This window comes from Nomascus leucogenys, chromosome 21 (assembly GCF_006542625.1).
Source record: "Nomascus leucogenys isolate Asia chromosome 21, Asia_NLE_v1, whole genome shotgun sequence".
In the NCBI taxonomy this organism is placed as follows: domain Eukaryota; kingdom Metazoa; phylum Chordata; class Mammalia; order Primates; family Hylobatidae; genus Nomascus; species Nomascus leucogenys.
This window is the reverse complement of record NC_044401.1, coordinates 54,205,360-54,228,770: the sequence shown is the minus strand read 5'-3', so window position 1 is coordinate 54,228,770 and position 23,411 is coordinate 54,205,360. Positions and strand designations below refer to the sequence as shown.

The 23,411-nt window shown below is 49.2% G+C and overlaps 1 protein-coding gene across 4 annotated transcripts in view; it reads left to right on the top strand.

Annotated features, from left to right (window-relative positions):
- The window catches only part of SLC6A1 (solute carrier family 6 member 1), a 46,789-nt gene extending 23,663 nt beyond the window's left edge, over positions 1 to 23,126 (top strand). The window contains exons 3-16 of one of the 4 annotated variants that reach the window (XM_030801647.1): positions 891 to 1,281; positions 1,676 to 1,807; positions 2,431 to 2,531; positions 4,038 to 4,147; positions 6,160 to 6,292; positions 9,277 to 9,411; positions 9,601 to 9,704; positions 10,062 to 10,186; positions 12,578 to 12,690; positions 13,062 to 13,193; positions 15,005 to 15,107; positions 17,504 to 17,604; positions 18,396 to 18,563; positions 20,735 to 23,126. In XM_030801647.1, the coding sequence (XP_030657507.1) occupies positions 1,044 to 1,281; positions 1,676 to 1,807; positions 2,431 to 2,531; positions 4,038 to 4,147; positions 6,160 to 6,292; positions 9,277 to 9,411; positions 9,601 to 9,704; positions 10,062 to 10,186; positions 12,578 to 12,690; positions 13,062 to 13,193; positions 15,005 to 15,107; positions 17,504 to 17,604; positions 18,396 to 18,563; positions 20,735 to 20,839 (1,800 nt within the window). In that variant the 5' untranslated portion in view covers positions 891 to 1,043 and the 3' untranslated portion in view covers positions 20,840 to 23,126. The remainder of the gene's footprint in view (positions 1 to 890; positions 1,282 to 1,675; positions 1,808 to 2,430; positions 2,532 to 4,037; positions 4,148 to 6,159; positions 6,293 to 9,276; positions 9,412 to 9,600; positions 9,705 to 10,061; positions 10,187 to 12,577; positions 12,691 to 13,061; positions 13,194 to 15,004; positions 15,108 to 17,503; positions 17,605 to 18,395; positions 18,564 to 20,734) is intronic. The other 3 variants (XM_030801650.1, XM_030801649.1, XM_030801648.1) reach the window with 3 other exon arrangements.
- The last annotated feature ends 285 nt before the right edge of the window (positions 23,127 to 23,411 follow it).

The window sequence follows — 23,411 nt, the reverse complement described above, 5'->3', positions numbered from 1 at the left end:
GGCAGAGCTTATTAAAAGTATAGACTCAGGGCTTCCTACAACCCAGTGAGAGATGTATCAGTGTCATCCTCATTTTAAAAGATAGGGGCACACAGAGGCTGAGTGTACTTAAAGTCACACAGCTCAAAAGTGGTAAAGTGGGGGCAGAGCGTGGTGGCTCACACCTGTAATCCCAGCACTTTGGGAGGCCAAGGCAGGTGAATCACGAGGTCAGGAGATCGAGACCATGGTGAAACCCCATCTCTACTAAAAATACAAAAAAAAAATTAGCCAGGCCTGGTGGTGGGCACCTGTAGTCCCAGCTACTCAGGAGGCTGAGGCAGGAGAATGGCGTGAACCTGGGAGGCGGAGCTTGCGGTGAGCCGAGATCGCGCCGCTGCACTCCACTCCAGCAGCCTGGGCGACAGAGCCAGACTCCGTCTCAAAAAAAAAAAAAAAATGTGGCAAAGTGGACCGTGATCAGAGTTCGTAAGTCCTAGGCTCTGTTGTCTTCACCCAGACCCCTCCGTAGTGGGGACACCTTTCTCTCCGTTCAGCCACAGGTTGAGCTTCTTTCTTGCTCACCTGGCGATGGCTAGTATGGCCGCAGAGTGTGACAAGGCTCCCAATTGCATCCTTGGAGGCAAAGTTAAAGATTTTATGATTAAATACTTAATATTTCCTGTTGGAAGTTTGGTGGCCTCAGATTTCTTCTCTGAGCAGGACATACACAGAGGGTTGGACACAGATGGCCAGAGTTGAAGCTAGGCCAGGAAACATCGCTGTGTCTTTGGAAACAAAAGTCACCTTCCTTCCTCCAGGAACAAGGGCGGGTGAGAGGAAGAGGGCTTATAGAGAGCCTTTTCAAGCCCCTAGCTTGTTTATGGGTTATTTTGTTTTTGTCATTTTAGGGTGAGGCAACTCCAAGGTCCTACTCTCTTTCTGTGCCTGTCACCCACCCCGTCCTCCTAGGGTGCCCTTGAGCCGCAAAACTGCTGTCCACGTGGACCGGGGCTGACATCGCACGTCCATCTGCCAGGACCCCTGCGTCCAAATTCAGAGACATGGCGACCAACGGCAGCAAGGTGGCCGATGGGCAGATCTCCACCGAGGTCAGCGAGGCCCCTGTGGCCAATGACAAGCCCAAAACGTTGGTGGTCAAGGTGCAGAAGAAGGCGGCAGACCTCCCCGACCGGGACACGTGGAAGGGCCGCTTCGACTTCCTCATGTCCTGTGTGGGCTATGCCATCGGCCTGGGCAACGTCTGGAGGTTCCCCTATCTCTGCGGGAAAAATGGTGGGGGTAGGTGCTGGCCTGGGGACCTCCTGGTTAGGTCTGGACCCTGCAAAAAGGATCCTGCTTAGGCATTTTTCTGGGGCAACTGTAGGAGAAAAGCCCCCCTAAAGACTCCAGAGGGAGCACCAGGCCCCATTTCTTGTTTCTTGTCCCTTTATCAAAAGATTCCTGAAGGACAATTGTCCTCTGTTAATGATACCAAGAAGTTCATCTATTCACCTGCAAAAAATGGGATGTATTTCACGTAAAGCTGTCCTTGGGCCTGCGGTTGGCTGTGGGTCCTGCTTTTGAGGCAGGTATAAAGAAATCCCGGATGGGGACCCAGACCCACGGCACTCCCTCTACCAGGGCAGGTCTTGAAAGTCTTGGGGCCACGAGCTCTGTCTTCTTTACCCTGCAGGAGCCTTCCTGATCCCCTACTTCCTGACACTCATCTTTGCGGGGGTCCCACTCTTCCTTCTGGAGTGCTCCCTGGGCCAGTACACCTCCATCGGGGGGCTAGGGGTATGGAAGCTGGCTCCTATGTTCAAGGGTAAGTCTGCAGAGCAGGGCCCTGGGTGGTGGTGCTCCTGCCCACACACACCTCTTCCCCTCTGGAGAGAGCGAGCTGTCTACCCAGACCAGGGCTGACATCACATATCCATCCACCAAGTGCATATCTGAGCATAGTGAGGGCTGTTGCAAGGGGCCAGGTGGCAGATGACAGTGCTGGTCAGAAACTAGGGAGGTGGGGGTGGAGAGGCCCAATCCAGAGTCCCCCGCACATCAGCCTGCTCTGTCCCGTTAGCCCATTTATTTCCCCTGCAAGGGCTGGGTGTGACTTTCTTTGCCTCGTGCTCAGTGTCTGACAGGCACCCAGGTAGATACATGGTGAGTCATACTCACTGACTGAGGGCCTGGGCCCCTCCTCATCCGGCAAGCTGAGACCCCAGCCCTGCCTGCCACCACTCTGCACTGGGCCCCAGACATGAGTCCTGGCCCCCTGGCTTGCCAGATGTACATGACCTTCAGCAAGTCACTGCCTCTCTCTTAGCCTCGGTGTCCTCAGTAATGCCTGTCTCCAAGATCAATAAGATTGTAGAAGTCGTGGAACATGCCACAACAGTTCATGTTAATTCCGTATTAAATGGATGCCTGTCTGTGTTCCGCTCCCAGGCGTGGGCCTTGCGGCTGCTGTGCTATCATTCTGGCTGAACATCTACTACATCGTCATCATCTCCTGGGCCATTTACTACCTGTACAATTCCTTCACCACGGTGAGTGGTCCCTTTGACCACCCCCTCCAGCAGGAGCCACACCCAGAGCCCACCGTCGGCCCACTGCGGCTACCACTCTGCTGACAAGGCCGTTCCTCCAGGAGTGGGGAACTTGGTTTGTCTTTTGTGGGCCTTGGTCTCCCCACAACAGCCATAGCCTCACAAATTTAGCATCTCCTGTGAGCCAGGCACTCCTTGTAGGCTCACATCCAATCCTCATGACACCCCTCTAAAGTGGGTATTGTTAGCACATTTTATATGGACACAGACAGCCTGGGTTCAAATCCTGACTCTACTATATACCAGCTGTGCAACTTCAGAGAAGAGACTTAACCTTTCTGAGTCTCAGTGCCCTCATTTATAAAATGGAAATAAAATTAGAACCTGCCCCAGTTCTTCAAAAAATTAAACATAGAATTACCATATGATCCAGCAGTTCTGCTTCTGAGTAGATACCTGAAGAAGTAAAAGCAGGCTCTCAAAGAGATATTTGTACACTCCTGTTCGCAGCAGCACTATTCACAGTAGACAAAAGGTGGAAGCAAGCCAAGTGTTCACTGATAAATGAATTGGTAAGCAAAATGTGGTCTACACATACAATGGAACGTAATTCAGCCTTTAAAAGGAAGGAAATTCTGACGCATGCTTCAACATGGATGGACCTTGAGGATATTATGTCAACTGAAATAAGCCAGTCATACAAATAGTGTTTGATCTTGCTTATATGAGTTCCCTAGAGTAATCAAATTTATAGAGACAGAAAGTAGAATGATGGTTGCCAGGGGTTGTGGGTAGGGGGATGAGGAGTTGTTGTTTAGTGGGTGGAGTTGCAGTTTTGCAAAATGAAAAAAGTTCTGGAGCTGGATGCTGACAATGTTAGGCAATACATTTCTCACAATGTATTCCCATTGTTAAGTGACACATGACTGTATTTGCAGAGGTGTGGTGGGGTTCAGGGAGCTACATTATGGGTATACTTAATGCTTCTAAACTGTACAGTCACCAATAGTTAAGATGGTAAATGTTGTGTGTATTTTATCAAAATTAAAAAATGAAAGAAAAAAGTGAAACCCACCTCATAGGGTTCTTGTGAGGATTAAGGAGCAGATATGTGTAAGGAACTTAGAACTGTGCCTGGCAGAGAACAAGCCCTGTAAGTGTTTGCTGGTGTCGTTGCAGTGAGAGTTCGATGGGCAAGGTCTCTTGCCCGAGGTCACATGGTGGGGAAGTAGCCCCGGCTGCAGCTTGGAAGGCTGTTCTCATAGTGAACAGGTTGAGGTTCAAATCTCAGCTCTGGCGCTTAGTAGCTGTGCACTCTCAAGCAAGTCACTGTCCCTCTCTGATCTGTCAAATGGGGATCATAATGCTACTTGCCTCCCAGAGCTGCTGGGAAGGGGAGGTGGGAGGAGGCTTGGGGACCATGAGGGTGGGCAGGGTGCACTGGCACCACTCATGCCAGCCCCTGGGAGCCCAGCGGGATGTGTCCTTATGACTGTGTCCTTGCAGACACTGCCGTGGAAACAGTGCGACAACCCCTGGAACACAGACCGCTGCTTCTCCAACTACAGCATGGTCAACACCACCAACATGACCAGTGCCGTGGTGGAGTTCTGGGAGTGAGTATGGGGCCGTCAGGGGATGGCAGGGACGGGGCATGTCAGCCAGAGCCTGGCAGGAGACAGAGGCCCCTCGGAGGGGTAACAGAGGAGGTGGTTAAAGGGGCTATGGTCATGTGTCACATCATGACATTTTGGTCATCAGTGGATCACATATGCAGTGATGGTCCCATAAGATTCTAATACCATATTTTTACTTTACCTTTTCTACCTCTAGACATGTCTAGTACCGAAATGCATTGTGTTACAGTTGCCTACAATATTCAGTACAGTCATGTGCTGTACAGGTTTGTAGCCTAGGAGCAATAGGCCACATACAATAGTATGGCGTAGGAGTGTAGCAGGCTACACCATCTAGGTTTGTGTGAGTACACGCTGTGATATGCACACAACAAAATTGCCTAATGACACATTTCTCAGAACATATCCCCGTTGTTAAGTGACACATGACTATACTTGCAGAGTTGTGGCAGGGCTAAGGCAGCCACGAGGGATGCTGAAGGCCTTTTCTCCCCAGAAAGAGTTGGACCATAGATAGAGCCATGAGACACACAAACTCCGACCTTTGATAGCGAAACCCAGCTACCTACAAAGCCACGGTCCAGCAGGGAGAATACATTCCCCAACATCTCTGCCTCTAATCTCCTGCCAGTGCCTCCCAATGGTCAAACCCAGCTAGAAGCCAGAGGGCAGGGGACCAGATAAGGTAGCCACAGTCGTCAGCATCCTGGGGCCTGGCACAGAGTGGTCAAGGGGGAGAGTGGATCAGAGTCAAACGGAGGAGAATAACCAGCATAGCCAATTAGAATCACCTGGAGAGGTCGACCACATCCTGATTCATCCTGAAAAGCAGCACGATCTGCTTACGAACCTAGAGTCACTCGGAATAAACATGCACACACACTCTGGCCATAGCGAAGGCCGTGCTGATTGTATCTTCAGGGGAGTACCTTGTGGAGATGTGTGTTGGGGGACACTGATGTGACACAATGAGGTGCTGGGTCCCAAATCTCTCTGGCGTGAAGGAAGCATCCATGCTGGGCAGCTCAGAAGATCCGGGAGCAGTCTAGAAAGTCCCAAAGCACCTTGGATAAGCTCCCAGGAGGAGCTGTTCTCAGGCAGTGTCAGAATCAGTGTTGCCTGATCTCTTCATGGCCAATGTCCGTGGTTACACTGTTTCTTTACAAATAAAAATCAAATTCTTCTCCCGTGGGTTCTGCTTTCCGGCATCTCCCACATGCCGCTCTCAGGCACGTTCGGACTTTTCATTCAACCATTTATTCAGTAAACACTTCTTGAGCTCCTACTATGTGCCAACTGATGAGAGGCATGGACATGCAGACAGGCAATGGCACCACCAGGCGGCCAATGCGGAGAGGAGGGAAGCCCAGGCGGCTGGGCTGCAGGGACCTCGGGGAGTCCCCTGGACCAGCCCAGGTCGGGAGTGGCATCTAGAGGAGAAAACTGCAGGGCAGGCAGGTGCTGGAGAGGAACAGTGTGAAGGCTGGGAGGCAGATGAGGTCAGGCCAGGCACCGGCAAGCAGCTGCAGTGAGTGCTGAGAGGAGAGAGAGATGCAAGGACCTTGAAAGGCTGGCCAGGGAGTTTGGGCTTCATTCTGAGAACAAGCGGGTGCTATTCATTGCAGTAAGCAGAGAAGTGACATGATCAGACTTGCAATTTAGAAGGCTCTCTGGGGCCGGAGAGGGGACAGAGCAAAACTGAAGGCAGGGTCCCACTAGGAGGCCACTGGGCCATCCAGATGAGCAGTAGTGGTGGCTGACTAAGGCCCTGGCAGGTCGTGTTCTCTTTGATCTCTTGACCAAACAGCACTTTCTACTGATTAGTATAATGGGCCTCACAGTCCCCAGCTACCTCTTGAATCACGGTGATGACGGTGTCAGCACAGTTCCAGGGCAGGGATATCGTCTGTGGCCATGCCCTGGGCACCCCTGGGTCACTCCAGCTCCCAGCACCTGTGTGTGACTTTCTCCTCCCTCCACTGTTTGACCAGGCGCAACATGCATCAGATGACGGACGGGCTGGATAAGCCAGGTCAGATCCGCTGGCCACTGGCCATCACGCTGGCCATCGCCTGGATCCTTGTGTATTTCTGTATCTGGAAGGGTGTCGGCTGGACTGGAAAGGTAAGGGATATATGTTCACAGTGGGGACAGGAGGGCACTGGATAGAGGAACAGGTCTACCAAGGAAGCTCTGCCCACAACTCCCAGGAGTCCCATCCAACCTTGAGTTAAGCAGGTCCCTTCGTCACTCGGTGTGTCAGTTTTTTACTGTGAAATGGGAATAATAACATTACCTTTACCTTCTAGGGCACTTGTGAGGATGAAAGGAAATAAATAGTGCAAGTCAGGTACGCAGCACAGTGTGAAGCCCACAGGGAGTCCCATGGGATTCCACTGGGCCCAACAGAGTCATCTGAAAACAGAGGGCAAATGTTGCTCCTGGACTGTTGAACAAACTTTCTCGCAGCATCTGCTCTGCATCAAGCCTTGTGCTAGGTGCAGAAACTCCAGAGATGACAGCTTCACATCCTGACCCTTGAGGAACAACAGAGATGAATAGCTTAATGGTTAAAGACTCAGGCTCTGTATTAAGCAGTCCATGAGTTCAGATCTCAACCTCACCATTTGCTAGTTGTGAGCTCAGGCAAGTCACTTTGCCTCCCTGGAACTCAGTTTCTTTCTCTGTAAAATGGAGCTAATAATTAGACTTATCTGTTGGTTTATTATGTTAATCAGATGAGGTGGTGATCTTGTCAAGCACTCAGCACCTAGCAAGGGGGTTTGTTATTGCTCTTGTTTTTATTATCAGCAATTGCAGAGCAAATGCCAAGCTGGGATGTCCAGCCCAGGGACACCCGGGAGGTGGAAAACTGGCCTTACTCTCCCTCTTCTCCCTTTCAAGCCCTACCCCAGGAGCTTGGGGGCAGAAGATGGCAGTCTCTCACTGGCCCTGACCTGAAGGGAACCCAGAGGACAAGTGTGTTGTCTCAGATCTTATGGCAAGTCAAGGGCAGAGAAGGGATTTGTACTGAATAAGCTGGGAGGCAGGAAGGTCAGAACTACCCAAGAAGTGGATGCAAGGTTCTAGAAGCAGTAGTAGAAACGAACCAAGCAGAACCTTAACAAATTCCACACTTGGGCAAGGGCAGAGCTGATGAAAAGCTGCCCTAGTTCCATCTAGTGGGAACTTCTGGACCCACTGGGTTCTCAAATTCAAGGTTGGTGTAAAAGTATCTCTGATCCATTCCTAGGACTAGAGACGCCAGAGGAAGGCACAAGTGTCTCCCAGTCTAACTTTTGGGAGCAGAAAAGTATAGGGCTTATGGGCTTTGGAAGGGCTTGAATCTCAGTCCCTGAGCTTCTAGCTATGTGCACTTGAGCAAGCCATTTTACCTCTCTGAGCCTCAGTCTCCTCATCTGTTCAATGGTCACAATAACAGTACCTTACGGGTTGTCACGAAGACTGAGGAGATGGGTAGAATGCTTAGCATATGCCTTACACATAGTGAGCACTCCATATGTAGTATTAACTATAATCATTTTGGATTGGTAATTAGAGTTCCTGCTACATTAGGAGACTGGCCACCTTTTGGGGACAGAGAGCAGGGCCCCCTCACTGCATATATTGAGGATGTCAACCAACCCATCCACAAGCATTTATTGAATGCCTACTATGTGCCTGGCTTCATGCTGAACACGGAAGGCACGGGGAAGTATGAGACCAAGGCGACATATAATAAGCCTGCGGTATGTCCTGATGTGACTGACCTTTCTGAGCAGTAGGTGTGACTGCACCTGATTCCAGACAAGAGAAAGTGAAGCTAAGAGAAAACACGACATTGACTCTAAGTTACACAGCTTGTGGGTGACACAGATGAGTTTGAATTCCCTTTTCCTAGCTCCAAGTACAATGGATTTTCTCTTGGATTGTGGCTGCATTCCTTAATCCTGCAGAATCTCAGGGTCAAGTCAGGGAGGTGAAGCTAAGCCGGTGAAGTGTCCGTGCTGACCGGGAAACAGGCTCACATTAGACTCTGAGATACAAAGGTCATCAAACTTGAACATTGCTATTCCACACTAGTGAGCAAAGACATGCAATTTTAGACAATGATGATCAATTTGGCAAAAAATAATTGTTTAAATGATGATACCCAGTGCTGGCCTTGTGACAGGAAGACACTCTCTGTAATGCCAGGTGAAGTTCCATTTCTCGAAAGCAGCAAGGTAATATGAATCAAAAGCCTGTGATGAATTTATTCCTTTTAACTCAGTAATTCCACCTCTAGAAATTTTTCCCAAGAGTGGTATAATAATTTTGTAGCTGAAGATTTATATACTGGGGTGTTTAATGTGGTGTTATTTAGAGTCACATAAAATTGGAGGTAATCTAAATGCATAACAGTGGAGAAACTTAAAAGAGAATGGTAGGACCTTCTGAGGGACTCTTTTGTGTAATTAAAACGTCAAATTGTTCATAAGGCAATAAAACAATGTTTAGTGAACAAAATGGGAAACAAACCTCTATGTACTGTTTTTTTTTTAACTCTGAACATGTTACATGGAAAGGCAAGTACCTAATTTGAACCTCATTTTGTAAGAAAATGTGATTACATCTGCAAAGGAGAGTTTCAGAGGAGCATTAAAGTAGGAACATCCCTGCATTTATGTGTTCGTCAGACAATTCTTGAGTGTCTACTATATACGGTGGACTGTTCTAGACGTGGGGATGTGAACAACACAAGCCCTGCCCCCCACATAACTTACATTCTAGGTGCTGGTGAAGGGAACTTTCATTTTATGTGTGTGTGTGCATATGTAATTTAAAAGTTTTCCTGTCACCACATGCATTACTCGGATAATTTAGAAGTCAAAAAATAGGAGGGGACAGGGGAAGGGAAAAACCAAATGTGAGCTGGTTGGCTCAGACTCCAAGGAGGAGCTTCAGGTAAGTGGCCAAGGAGAGCAAGGATCTGGGAGGTCTTCCTGGAGGCGGAAGAACTGGAATCAAGCCCAGAGCCACAACAGATACAGATGTAGGGGAAATGGGGGAGGAGGAAGCAAGGGTGTACAGGAGGAGGGGTTACCAGTCACCCACTTTCCTCCCAGGTGGTCTATTTCTCAGCCACATACCCCTACATCATGCTGATCATCCTGTTCTTCCGTGGAGTGACGCTGCCCGGGGCCAAGGAGGGCATCCTCTTCTACATCACACCCAACTTCCGCAAGCTGTCCGACTCCGAGGTGAGTGCCCCTCCCAGCCCGGATTCTGAGCCACCACTTAGCAGCTTTGAGACAAGCTTTTGCATCTTTCTGACCCTCACTGTAGACCGGGTTTGTTGCCAGGGAGAGCTGGTGGGCACATGGAAAAGGCCCTGGGTAGCTGTGGCTATGGTGATTACTTTTGACAGTCTTTGATAATTCTGCCTACAGGTGTGGTTGGATGCAGCAACCCAGATCTTCTTCTCATACGGGCTGGGCCTGGGGTCCCTGATCGCTCTCGGGAGCTACAACTCTTTCCACAACAACGTCTACAGGTTCGAGAGGACAGCTGCAGGAGCCCCTTCCTTCCTGGCCGAGCCCCTCGAGTCCACACCCCACACTCATGTGTTAGGGCCCTCTTTGGCCACTTTGCACTCTCAGCTTAACCTCTCCCTGAGCCAGTCCTTTGTGTCACTCCTTCTGGAGACACAGACATTCCTGTTGCCCCCTTTCCTGACCCTGATCCTCTGGCTCTGCCCTCCTCTAGCTTTCTCTTAGGGCCTGTTCTTCTGGGGCCCACTGTGTAGCCCTGTTACCAGCCCCCTCCTCCGGACAACCCTTCCATAACCACAGCCAGCAGCTACACTGTCTGCCAGCCCCACCCTCCTCACCCCACCCCTCCCTCTCTCCAGGGACTCCATCATCGTCTGCTGCATCAATTCGTGCACCAGCATGTTTGCAGGATTCGTCATCTTCTCCATCGTGGGCTTCATGGCCCATGTCACCAAGAGGTCCATTGCTGATGTGGCGGCCTCAGGTCAGTGCAACACTGTATGGGGCGGGGCTCCTGGCATGGGGGCACTAACCATGCTGGCCTTTGCCATCATCATCATTACCACCACCACTGTGGCTCACTGGCCTTGAGCACTCCCTATGTGCCAGGCAATGCACTGAGCATTTTACATGGACTATACCCATGATTCTTCTCAACACTTTGCAATACATGCTATTGTTAGCCCATTTCATAGATGAGAAAACTGAGACTCACCTCTTAAGGGTATGGAGCTAGAAAGATGGCAGATCTGGAGTTGGAGCCCAGGTCTGGCTGACTCCCAAGCCTGGGCTCTTAGTCTGTTGGCTATACTGGCATGTCCAGCACAATCCTGGACATTTTGGGGAGAAGATCCACTCTTGCCTTGGGAGTATAAACTTTAGTATTGGGGGAAATTCACCCCCGATATTTCACGTAGGTTCTTTTCTATTTTCCCTAAGTGTCAGCTGGTCTGAGAAATAAAGGGAAAGAGTACAAAAGAGAGAAATTTTAAAGCTGGGTGTCTGGGGGAGACATCACATGTCGGCAGGTTCCGTGATGCCCCCCAAGCCACAAAACCAGCAAGTTTTTATTAGTGATTTTCAAAACAGGAGGGAGTGTATGAATAGGGTGTGGGTCACAGAGATCACATGCTCACAAGGTAATAAAATATCACAAGGCAAATGGAGGCAGGGCGAGATCACAGGACCAGGGCAAAATTAAAATTGCTAATGAAGTTTTGGGCACGCATTGTCATTGATAACATCTTATCAGGAGACAGGGTTTGAGAGCAGACAACCAGTCTGACCAAAATTTATTAGGCGGGAATTTCCTCATCCTAATAAGCCCGGGAGCGCTATGGGAGACCAGGGCTTATTTCATCCCTTATCTACAACTGTAAAAGACAGATGTCCCCAAAGCGGCCATTTCAGAGGCCTCCCCTTAGGGACACATTCTCTTTCTCAGGGATGTTCCTTGCTGAGAAAAAGAATTCAGCAATATTTCTCCTATTTGCTTTTGAAAGAAGAGAAATATGGCTCTGTTCCACCTGGCCCACAGGCAGCCAGACTTTAAGGTTATCTCCCTTGTTCCCTGAACATCGCTGTTACCCTGTTTTTTTTTCAAGGTGCCCAGATTTCATATTATTTAAACAATTTGTGCAGTTAACGCAATCACAGGGTCCTCAGGCAACATTCATCCTCAGCTTACAAAGATGACGGGATTAAGAGACTAAAGTAAAGACAGGCATAGGAAATCACAAGAGTATTGATTGGGGAAGTGATAAATGTCCATGAAATGTTCTCAATTTATGTTCAGAGATTGCAGTAAAGACAGGTGTAAGAAATTATAAAAGTATTAATTTGGGGAACTAATAAATGTCAATGAAATCTTCACAATCTAGGTTCTTCTGCCATGGCTTCAGCCGGTCCCTCCATTTGGGGTCCCTGACTTCCTGCAACACTTTGGCTCAATTCAGACATGTTCATCACCATACTACAAAGACCCCTAAATCCATGCTTTTGTCTCAGCTCCAAAAATGTTCTCACCAAGTGGGCCATGCCCACTCTGCTCACCACACAGTCATCAATGCCACAGAGCCCAAGGAAAACCCCAGACAGCCCTTCGCTGCATGGCCAGGCAAGCAGCCAATGGGTAGAACCTGCTGTGTGCAGGGCAGAGGCCCCTGAGGCTCATGGAGGCCACATGACTGGTCCCTTGAAGAAGTGGGCTGGTTCCATGAAAGGAGCATTCTCTGCTCCGGTTCTAATCTCCCCTTCAAGGGCAGCCACCATCTCATTTCTCTGCAACTCCCCAACCATTCCCCCACCCCCATCCAGAGCCAGATCCAGGGAGGTTACAATCTCTTTCCTTCTCATTCCAAGATTTCCTGATCTCTTAGACACCCCCACCAAATACTCAAACACAACACATGCCAAACAAGGCTCCAAAGCCTTTTCCTCCACTATGCTCCCCATCACAGAAGGGTCCCATCATCCAGTGCCCAGGGTGGAGACCTCAGCATTGTCCTGGACTCTTCCCTCACCCTCATCCTGCAAGCCAGCCAATACCAGGACCTGCCCCTCCACCCACCACATATCTCTCTATCTGGTTGCCTCTCTGCACCTGTACTATCCTCACCACTGGCCAAGCCATGCCATCCCCCATCAAGATGATGGCCACAGCTCCTCACTGGTCCTCTTGCCTCTGGGCACAATTACTATGGCCCCTCATCCCCCACCCTCTTTCTGCACCTGGAAAAAGGGGCTGAAAACACTCACTCGAAAGGTTACTCTGAAGATGAAATGAAATAAGGCTTAGAAAATGGGCAGTGTAATGGAAAGGCTGTAGGTGCTGAGTACCTTTTATTTTTCTTCTTTTTTGCCCTTCTCTGTTCAGGCCCAGGGCTGGCGTTCCTGGCATACCCAGAGGCGGTGACCCAGCTGCCTATCTCCCCACTCTGGGCCATCCTTTTCTTCTCCATGCTGCTGATGCTGGGCATTGACAGCCAGGTGAGGGCGCCCCCCGCACCCCAGGAGTTCTCCATCCCCAGACTCCTCAGTCCCCAAGTAAACAGGGAGAGGAGGCAATTCTTAGGCTGCCAAGAAGATGACCAAAAATTCCGGGTCCCTAGAATGTTCCACTGCATGAAATTTCAGGAAACTGTTCAGCCACCTTCTCCATTTTCCAGAAGGGGAAACTGATGCCCAGAGGGGAGGGACTTTCCTGAGGTCCCAAAGTGAGTCGCAGGCAGAATCAGGCTGGACCCTGGGCTCTCCCGGCTCGGTGCTGCTGGGCCTCCCGTCCTTTCTTAGAGGGCCAGGCTTTGGGTGGGTTGGGGCTGCAGCTGCTGCAGGTGGCTGACCTCTGTTCCCACCTGAAGTTCTGCACTGTGGAGGGCTTCATCACAGCCCTGGTGGATGAGTACCCCAGGCTCCTCCGCAACCGCAGAGAGCTCTTCATTGCTGCTGTCTGCATCATCTCCTACCTGATCGGCCTCTCTAACATCACTCAGGTAAGCTCAGTAAGCACCTGGCACTCCCCCAGCACTGCCCAGGGCCACGCCCAGGGCCTCCTTTCCCCTCCTCTGTTGTATCCCACCTTTCCTGCTTTCATTGAGCATCATCTCTGTGCCAAGCTCTGGGCACATAACTGTGAGTCACCTGGGGTCCCTGCCCTCCAGAGGCTCCCAGGCTGGTGGAGACACAAACATTGAGCTAGAACATATAGGACAGAGCTAGAGAATGCAGTACCTAACTGGACTCGGGGCACCAGGGACTGCTTCCTGGAGGAAGGGATGTAGGAATTGAGCTTTGAAAGGCCCACAGAAGGCCTGGCATGGTGGCTCATGTCTATAATCCCAGCACTTTGGGAGGCAGAGGCCGGCGGATCACCTGAAGTCAGGAGTTTGAGACCAACTTGGCCAATGTGGTGAAACCCTGTCTCTACTAAAAAAAAATAAAATAAAATAAATAAATAATACAAAAATTAGTCGGGCATTGGGGCAGGTGCCTGTAATCTCAGCTACTCGGGAGGCTGAGGTAGGAGAATTGCTTGAACCCGGGAGGCGGAGGTTGCAGTGAGCTGAGATCGCGCCATTGCACTCCAGCCTAGGCAAAAAGAGTGAAAAACTCTGTCTAAAAAAAAAAAAAATAATAAAGAAAGAAAGAAAAAGAAAAGAAAGGCCCACAGAAATTAGCCAGAAAGTCAAACTGGAATTGAGCCTTTGAAGTTGACACTGCCCAAAGCTTTCTTTCATTCCCATTTTTCTTTTGTATTGACATGAATGAGAAATGCTCACATAGCTGGTGAATTGTGCAAAAAATATAAACGACTCTAGCAACATGAGTTCAGCACTGCGGGTCTGAATTTTATAATCCACCAATCACCCCCCACCCCAGATCCAAATGTAGTTCTGCTCCAGAGTTAGTATTCATTCATCCCTTCATTCATAGTTGTCGAACACCTACTATGGGCCTGGCATGACCCTGGAAATTCGGCAATTAATGTGACAGATACTACCGTGTCTGCTGTCTTGGAGCTTACATTTTGGTGGACAAGACTGACAAACAAATTAGATGATTTTGGAGAAAAGAGGACAGCAGCACAGAGAATGGCCAGTGGGACAGGAGGGGTGCTCCCTCAGACAAGGTAGTCAAGGGAGGTCTCTCTCTCCAAGAAAGCGACAGTTGAGCTGAGACTTAAATGATGAGAAAGAGCCAGCCAGAGAAAGATCTGGGGAAAGACAGCAGAGTAGGTGCAAAAGCCCTGAGGCAATTGAGGGATGGGGGAAACCAGTGTGGCGGAGGCAGAGGGAGTGAGGCAGTGGGTGGGAGATGAAGAACCAGCCCATGCGGACCTTGCAGGCCAAGACATTTGGATGGGATGGGATGGGATGGGATGGGATGGGATGGGATGGGATGGGATGGGATGGGATGGGATGGGATGGCATGGGATTGGATTAGATCTCTCTCTGCTTATTTGTGTGTTATATTATTGTCTCATTTAAGTCCTGAAAGGTTTTAAGCAGGGGAGAACCTGACTGATTTACACTGTAAAAAGATGGCCCTGGTGACCAACTCCTCTTTCTGCCCTCCAACCTTACCAGAAATTGGCATTTTCCTCTACCACCGGACATTTCCTTCCCAATCTCCGGACTGTCAATGTCCATATCCTCTCGTGGTCACAAAGCCCTCAGTGCTTCATCTAATCTACCCTGAAGCCTAATCCCAGCCCCATCAGCCTCCAGAGTCCATGTCGTCTGTGAACTGGATGCAGTGGGTGCTGGGGACAATGCACCTGTTCTCACCTCTTTTCGTCTTGCAGGGGGGTATTTATGTCTTCAAACTCTTTGACTACTACTCTGCCAGTGGCATGAGCCTGCTGTTCCTCGTGTTCTTTGAATGTGTCTCTATTTCCTGGTTTTACGGTAAGTATCAGCCCCTCCTCCCTTATTCATTCACTCATTCATCCATTCATTCCTTTCTTGAGTCATCATTCAACAAGTGCAATTTGAACCCCAGGTCTTCTCCCTATATTTATGTATTTATTTACTCTTCACATTACAATTCAATGAGGTTAGTCCAGGAGGCCCCCATGTTTAGAAGATATAAGAGCAGTTAAATGAATTCATTTAAAATAGGTGCCAACATTTCTTTATAAATTTTGGAATAAAGAGGGTTTTTGGAGATTTTATCCAGAAAAGGGAAACCAAAACTACTTTTTAAAGTTTTAAAGTTATATATTTAACAAAAGCTAGGCCGTAATTCAAAGTGTGCACTATCTTAAAACAAATAACAAAAGAAACATTGATTTTGTTTATTTTGTGGCCTAAGTTTCTTGAGCCAACTGCATGATAGTAAAAAATGACGACATCCTTTCCTGAACCTTTGATTGTCCCATCAGAGCAAATGTTTTTAAAGAAGCATGATATTTTGTGTCCCCCTTTGCAATATCTGCCACCTCATCCCCCTTGTCATTGCCCCTTCTTTTTTGTTTGTTTTATATGTATAAATTTAAGGGATATGAGTGCAATTTTGTTACCTGGATATCTTGTGTAGTGGTGAAGTCTGGGCTTTTAGTGTACCCATCACCACATAATGTACATTCTTTTTTATTTTTATTTTTATTTATTTTATTTTATTTTATTTTTTGACGGAGTCTTGCTCTGTCACCAGGCTGGAGTGCAGTGGCACAAACTCAGCTCACTGCAACCTCTGCCTACCTGGTTCAAGCAATTCCCCTGCCTCAGCCTCCCAAGTAGCTGGGATTACAGGCATGTGCCACCACGCCCAGCTAATTTTTTGTATTTTAGTACAGACAGGGTTTCACCATGTTGGCCAAGATGGTCTCGACCCTCTGACCTCATGATCCGCCCACCTCGGCCTCCCAAAGTGCTGGGATTACAGGCATAAGCCACCATGCCCAGCTGTACATTCTACCCACTAAGTAATTTCTCATCATCCATCCCAGCTCCCATTCTCCCACCCTTCTGAGTCTCCAGTGTCTATTATTCCACCTGTATCCAGTGTTTAGCTCCCACCTTTAAGTGAGAACATGCAGTATTTGACTTTCTGTTTCTGAGTTGTTTTGCTTAAGATGATGGCCTCCAGTTCCATCCACGTTGCTGCAATAGGCATGACTTCATTCTATTTTATGGCCGAATAGTATTCCATTGTATATGTATACCATATTTCCTTTATCCAGCTATCCACTGATGGACACTTAGGTTGATTCCCTGTCTTTGCTATTGTGAATAAACACATGAGTGCAGATATCTTTTTGATATAATAATTTCTTTTCCTTTGGGTAGATAGCCAGTAGTGGGATTGCTGGATCAAATGGTGGTTCTATTTCTGATTCTTTGAGAAATCTCTGTACTGGTTTCCATAGAGGTTGCACTAATTTACACTCCCAATAACACCTTCTCTCTCTAACTGTTCTAACGTGGTCAGATCCTCACTGCTCAGTGACTCTGCTTATAATTTGAGTAGTGCCCGAAGCCACTCTGGTGAACTTCAAGACACCAGTTTGGGGTTTGGGGTTTTTCTTTTTCATGAGATTTGCAGTTCTTTGCAATTGATTGTCAATTCCTTTTTCTTTTAATTATTTATTTTTATTTATATATTTATTTATTTATTTTTTGAGACGACGTCTCGCTCTTGTCCCCCAGGCTGGAGTACAATGGCACGATCTCAGCTCACTGCAACTTCCACCTCCCAGGTTCAAGCAATTCTCCTGCCTCAGCCTCCTGAGTAGCTGGGATTACAGGCGCCCGCCACCACACCTGGCTAATTTTTATATTTTTAGTAAAGACAGAGTTTCACCATGTTGGCCAGGCTGGTCTCGAACTCCTGACCTCAGGTGATCCTCCTGCCTCGGCCTCCCAAAGTGCTGGGATTACAAGCATGAGCCACCGTGTCCGGCAGATTGCCAGTTTCTTATAGCATCTGACCATCAGGGAAAAACAGCCCCTGCCCAGGAAAGCCTTTGAAGGAATGGCTGGGATAGATGTTGAGTGGGAGGGACATTGAGAGCGGCAGGGGTTGGGGGGATCATCTTGTCAGTCTCCTTTTGTTGGTAGATATCTTCACATTAAAGTGACTTGCCCACCTACACAACCCACTTGCTGTAAGAATTGGGCTATTGAAAAATACTTGGTAACAAGGACCCCCAGAGCATAACCCCCATGGTACAGACAAGGAAACTGAGACTCCGAGAGGTTAGGTGACTTGCCCGTGGTCACACCGTGAGAAAGTGGTAGAACCAGGCTTTGACCCTGAAGCATCCACAGCTCATCCATCCCTCCTGCTCCCAATGTCACAGGTGTCAACCGATTCTATGACAATATTCAAGAGATGGTTGGATCCAGGCCCTGCATCTGGTGGAAACTCTGCTGGTCTTTCTTTACACCAATCATTGTGGCGGTAAGAACAAGGCCTGACTAGCCCTGTTAGGATGAGGCTAGACCAAGCCCTGGGGGGACTCAGGTCCAGGGAGAAACCTCTAGAGGCAGAGGCAGGTGGAAGAGGCCCCCAGAAACCCTGTTCCTTAATAATACTTCTCTCTACCATTTGTTGGGCATCTATTCTGCACCCTGCATGGTACAAGACACATTATATCATCCTCCATAAACCTCAGAAAGGAGACATTATTGTCCCACTTTACCGCTGCAGGATCTGGGGCTCACCTAACCAGCATCACCCAGCTAGTCAGCACTGGGATTCAAACCAAGCCTAGGCTCTTGGCACTTGGAGACTCTCCTTCTCAGGGTCCCTCATCCCCACAAGCAGGAGCTGAAGCAGGGGTGGGCCTGGGAGGGGCCACCTGAGGTTCTTGAGGTGGGGACAGAGCCACTGCATATGTTGTGTCCACATAAGGGGACCCTGCCAATGGCACACTGGGAGCCGATACCTCACTCTTGCTCTGCTTTTGAAGCTAGGGAACTTGGAGGAAGGGATTCCCTTTTCTAATTAGTCTCCCTAGAGGGGTTGCCTTTTCCTACTGATCTTCCCTGAGAGGGTGTCTTTTTCTATTATGCACAAAGGCACCTTATGTGTTAGCAGTGGCGCTGAGTGCAGGACTCCCAAGACCTTGGGCCTCTCTAAGGGTCAGCCTCGGGGTGAGGGTGGAGGGCAGTCAGCCTGCTGGCTTCAGGGTGGTTCATCCTGGGTGACTGACTCCTCCCTCTCCCTCCCCTCCCCTCCCCCCTCTCCAGGGCGTGTTCATTTTCAGTGCTGTGCAGATGACGCCACTCACCATGGGAAACTATGTTTTCCCCAAGTGGGGCCAGGGTGTGGGCTGGCTGATGGCTCTGTCTTCCATGGTCCTCATCCCCGGGTACATGGCCTACATGTTCCTCACCTTAAAGGGCTCCCTGAAGCAGGTAAGCCCCTCCCCACCCTTCAAATTGCCAGTGCCCTTCTCCCACTGTGCCAGGCACAGCCTCACCCCTTGTGGAGCTCACAGTCTAGCTGGGGAGACAGACAAGTCAATAGCTAATGACAGTAGAGTATTAGAGACACTGAGATTAGGGAAAGCCAAGGGGGTGGGAGCAAACAGCCCTGCCTTAGCCCTACTTGGGTTAAGGAGGATTAAAGGAGGCTTCCCAGAAGAGGGGATAACAAAGGAGAGGCCTGGGGATAAACCAAACTTAAAAGTAGGAGCAGAAAGAATGTTCCTAGAAGAGGTTGGAAAGCATGTGCAAGGGTCCAGGGGTATAAACTGCATTGGGTGAACTGAAGGGAGATCAGTGTGGCTGGAGGGTGAAGTGGAAAGGGGTGTGAGAAGGGAGCGTGACAAGAGATGGGGTTGGGATGTAAGGAGGTCCAGCCGGATCATGAAGGGCTTTGAAAACCAGGACAAGAACTTTGGACTTTATCCTGGCGGCAATGGGGCGTCATGAAGGGCTTGGAACAGACGGAGGGTGGGATCACATTTGCCCAGGGCTCACTCTAGATCTCATTTGGTTGATATGGAGAAAATGTGGTCTTACCCACAAGGAAAGACAAAGCATGAAAGACCTGCTGCCTGCAGCAGGGGCCTCACCATCACATAGGGTTCTCTGTCCGTGCCTGCACTTTGTTAAATTGCACCAAATTCTTGAGGGAAGCAAAGAAGTGCTGGAGGTGCCAGGCAGGTGCCTCATTGATGAGGTGTGTGCAGGCTGAAAAGATGCCATTGGGAGAAGTGGAAAGTCAGAGCGTGAAGGCCACCCCGGAAGGCCCTGGATGAGTTGCTGTCCATTATAGTTCCCTGGGAAATGCACCTACCAGACCCAGGGGAAGCACTCTCAGGTCTGAGATACAGGGAAGCCTGGCTGCAGGTTATGTGCCACCATGGAGTTACTGGCCCATCTTCCTCCAACCTCAGACAAAGAAATTGGGGAACCACAGGGGTTGAGTAAGCAGGTTCCCAGCTCGGAAAGCTGTGAGCAGAGCCAGGGCTTGCAGCCCTTTCTTCCCAATGCAAGTCCAAAGCTTTCATTTTCCATGATCCACTGGAGAGCCTCAAACAGCAGCTGGGTCTTAGTGTGGCAAGAGGTTAAGGGGGTGCCCTTGCAGAAAAGAGCACAGCTTGTGCAAAGGCCCAGCAGTAGGAAGGGCCAAGACATACCTGAGGCCAGGGTGTGAGCTGAAGGGGCAGGATGGTGAAGGCAGTGGGGGATCCATCCATTCAGCACACATGGATGGAACCCTGATGATGCGCCAGACACTACTGTCAGTGCTGGGGACACAGCCATGAACAAGCTAAGCAGAAATTGCACCCTCCTGGAGCGCTCATTCTGGGAGAGGAAGATAAGCAACTAACAAAATAAAAGCACGTGAGGTGGGGAGGAGCACTATAGAGAAAAATCAAGTAGGTAGGGGGTTTAGGGAGTGCGACATGAGGCCTCACTGAGAAGGCGAAACATTTGAGCCAAGACCTAGGGAAGTAGAAAGCAAGCTGTCGCTATCTGAGAGGAAGGCTGTGCCAGACCGAGGACCAGACCGCCTGTGCAAACGCCCTGGGGCGGAAGCGTGCCTGCTGTGTTTGCTGGACATCGAGGAGTCACATGCAGATGAGGTGGATGCGCGAGGAAGAGGGGAGGACACTGAGGACTGCGAGGTGGCAGGGGCCAGGTCATGTAGGGCCTTGGAATACTTTGGCTCTGCCTCTTGGTGAAATGGGAGACTTCATTGGGTCCTGAAGAGTACAGGGGCATGATCTGAGTCTGGTTTTCCCAGAACTCTCCTGCTGCTCTGTTGACGACAGAATGAAGGGGTGAGAGGACAGAATGAAGGGGTGAGAGGACAGAATGAAAGTGGGAGTGGAAGCTGAGGGCTGATTGTGAGTCGTTGCAATAACCTAAGTGAGAGGGGCTGTGGCGTGGCCCATGTGGGGCAGTGGCAGGGGTGCAGGAGGTGGGGACGTGGCTGGAGTCTGGGTGTAGTTTGGAGGCAGAGCAGACAGGATGCACTTGAATAGAGGGCAGTAGAGGGAAGTGGCCAGTTCCCCACCATCCCAGGCTGGGATTTTCCCCAGAGAGCCTCATACCTTCCTCCCCGGTACCCACAGCGCATCCAAGTCATGGTCCAGCCCAGCGAAGACATCGTTCGCCCAGAGAATGGTCCTGAGCAGCCCCAGGCCGGCAGCTCCACCAGCAAGGAGGCCTACATCTAGGGTGGGGGCCACTCACCGACCCGACACTCTCACCCCCCGACCTGGCTGAGTGCGACCACCACTTGATGTCTGAGGATACCTTCCATCTCAACCTACCTCGAGTGGCGAGTCCAGACACCATCACCATGCAGAGAGGGGAGGTGGGAGGACAGTTAGACCCCTGGGTGGGCCCTGCCATGGGCAAGAATACCTGGTGGCTTCTGGCACCTGGCGGGCTGGTGACCTTTTTAATCCAGGCCCCATCAGCATCCCACGATCGGCCTTGGTAACCGCCGCGGTAGATCATTTTTATCCCGCCAGGGAGTGTGATGCAGCGAGGCCACACGTGCTCCTGGCTTTTAAACCTGTTCCTGACTGTTCTCTTACGCCGAAACCCATGACTGTTATCTCGGACTTTGCAGGAGTTCCTTTCCCTCCGAACGCTGCTCCATGCACAGGAAAAGGGCATTTTGTACAATGGGGACTTCCCGGGAACGCTTGCTCTTAAGTACCAGAAGCCGGCGGAGCTCTGGCTTTCGTGTTTTTGGTTTTCTCCTTCCCAAGGCAGCTGGATTTAAAAAACAAAACAAAGCAAAACAAAAAAACCCAGGGGCCTCAGTCAATATTCCCAGGGCCGCTTCTCCTGCAGTCTGTGGAGTGTCCTTGTCCCCGCCGCCGGAATGAATGAGCATTCTGCAGCCCGATGTCCCTGTCCCCTCCCCGCCGGGCCATTCTGATTGGACCTGGCCCAGTGCAATCCGTCCAGACAAGCCCTGCTTGCTGGAAAACTGCCACAAGCACAATTGATCTCTTTTTATCGCCATTCCAGGGGCCTCAGGTCCTACTGGGGAAACTTCTATACCAGAGCTCCAATTTCTCTTAAGCTGCCCAATTTCACAGAGTACAAAATTGTTGAAGGGGAAATCAAGGTGAAGGATCTGTCCGACAGTCAAGACGGATCCACAGTTATCTTTCGGTCTCCTTCTTAAACTACCACCCTCACTGCCACCCACCCCAAGCTGCTGCCGCCTCACCTTCCTTGAAATTCCTCAGCGGGAGTCTCCTCACTGCCACTAAAACCTACCCAGCCCACTAACTGAGGAGCTAGTGTTAATCCAGAGAACCCCCCGCAATGCGCTTCCGAGATTCAGACTGCTTCACTGGGAAGTATGATTTGTTCCTTTCTGGAACTGGGCTCCGTGGTGGCGGCGGCACTTCAAGCAAAGACAGTTTCTTGCAAGCTCCAGTAGCTCCGCGTGTCTCGTTTGCCAGCAAGATGGGTTCCCACGTAGCAAATCGTACATTGTGCCCTGTAGCTCCTTAGCTAGTTAGCTCACAAGCCGTGTTTTATGACTAATCCTTAATAACTATGGTACATAACTGTGACTGTGGGGTTTTTAATCTCTTGTCATTCTCATCCGAAAGTGACCAGCATACCAGTTCTTGCAATAAGATATTACCCTCAGAATATTAAGCACATTATTGTAGAGAAAAAAAATATGTGTACACATATGAACGCACAAACATGCACATTCATCCTCACGTGTGGCACGTAAGGTCTCATTTGATATCGTGTAGGAAATCTGAAGCCTTTTCCTGAGGTCATCTGTAAAATAGTCTCATTGCCAAGGCATCCCCAGTGCCGGCTGCTGAATCCATGATCAGAATGCATACGTATTGTTAAATGATAAGGTTTAGAATGACAGGAACCCATCACTGTGTCTCATGGTCCCACTTCCCCATCTGTGTGTGAATTCCTTTAGACTAAGGGCAGGAAGACTTCCAACTTTCTCTTTGTTCTTCAATGTGAAGCTGAGACCAAGTCTCTCTAAGACAAATGCAGTGTATTTAATGTTTGTAAGCAATTCTAAGTGAGATGTTTGGCAAGAAATCCCCTAACTGATTTCCATCCAAACCTACCTTATAGAGCACAATATTAAGTGTCGTACAATTACTGTGAGAACTGTGAATATGTGTAACTTTTTTTAGTATTTGCCCGGGGGGAAAAAGATATTGTATTATCATATATGCTTTTTTTGCAATAAGGATTTATTCTCAGAACACCAAGTAAATCTATCTCTATATAAAAAATATATGTAATATATACATATTCAAAGTATATACAGAGCCTGTTTTAAAAAATACAGTATTATTTAGTAAAATTATCTGTTCTATGGACCAAATGTAAAATATTTATAAATGAAGATGCATTTTAAATGTCTATAAATGGTGTCATAACTAGAGCACGGGCGTTATGTAAGTTTCTAAGAATTTAGAGGATAAATAATAAAGGTTCTATGATATACAACATCAGACCTTCAATTCTTTGGGCTGGGGGCACAATATCCTCTTTCATCAGAACAACAACACATACACACAGAACTATTTTTCCCCAGCAGAGAGAGATTGGGGCTCAAAACCCAACAAAACGGAGCTGGACTTCCCCAGAGTCTTAAAGTCATAGAAAATGATTGTGTGCTCCACGAGGGAGGTGCTTTCACTGTGCATGGGGTCAGCTAAATGAAAATCTAAAACTGCAGGAGACCAGGAGCACATTTAGCGAACAACGGCACGCGTTCATTCACTCACTGAT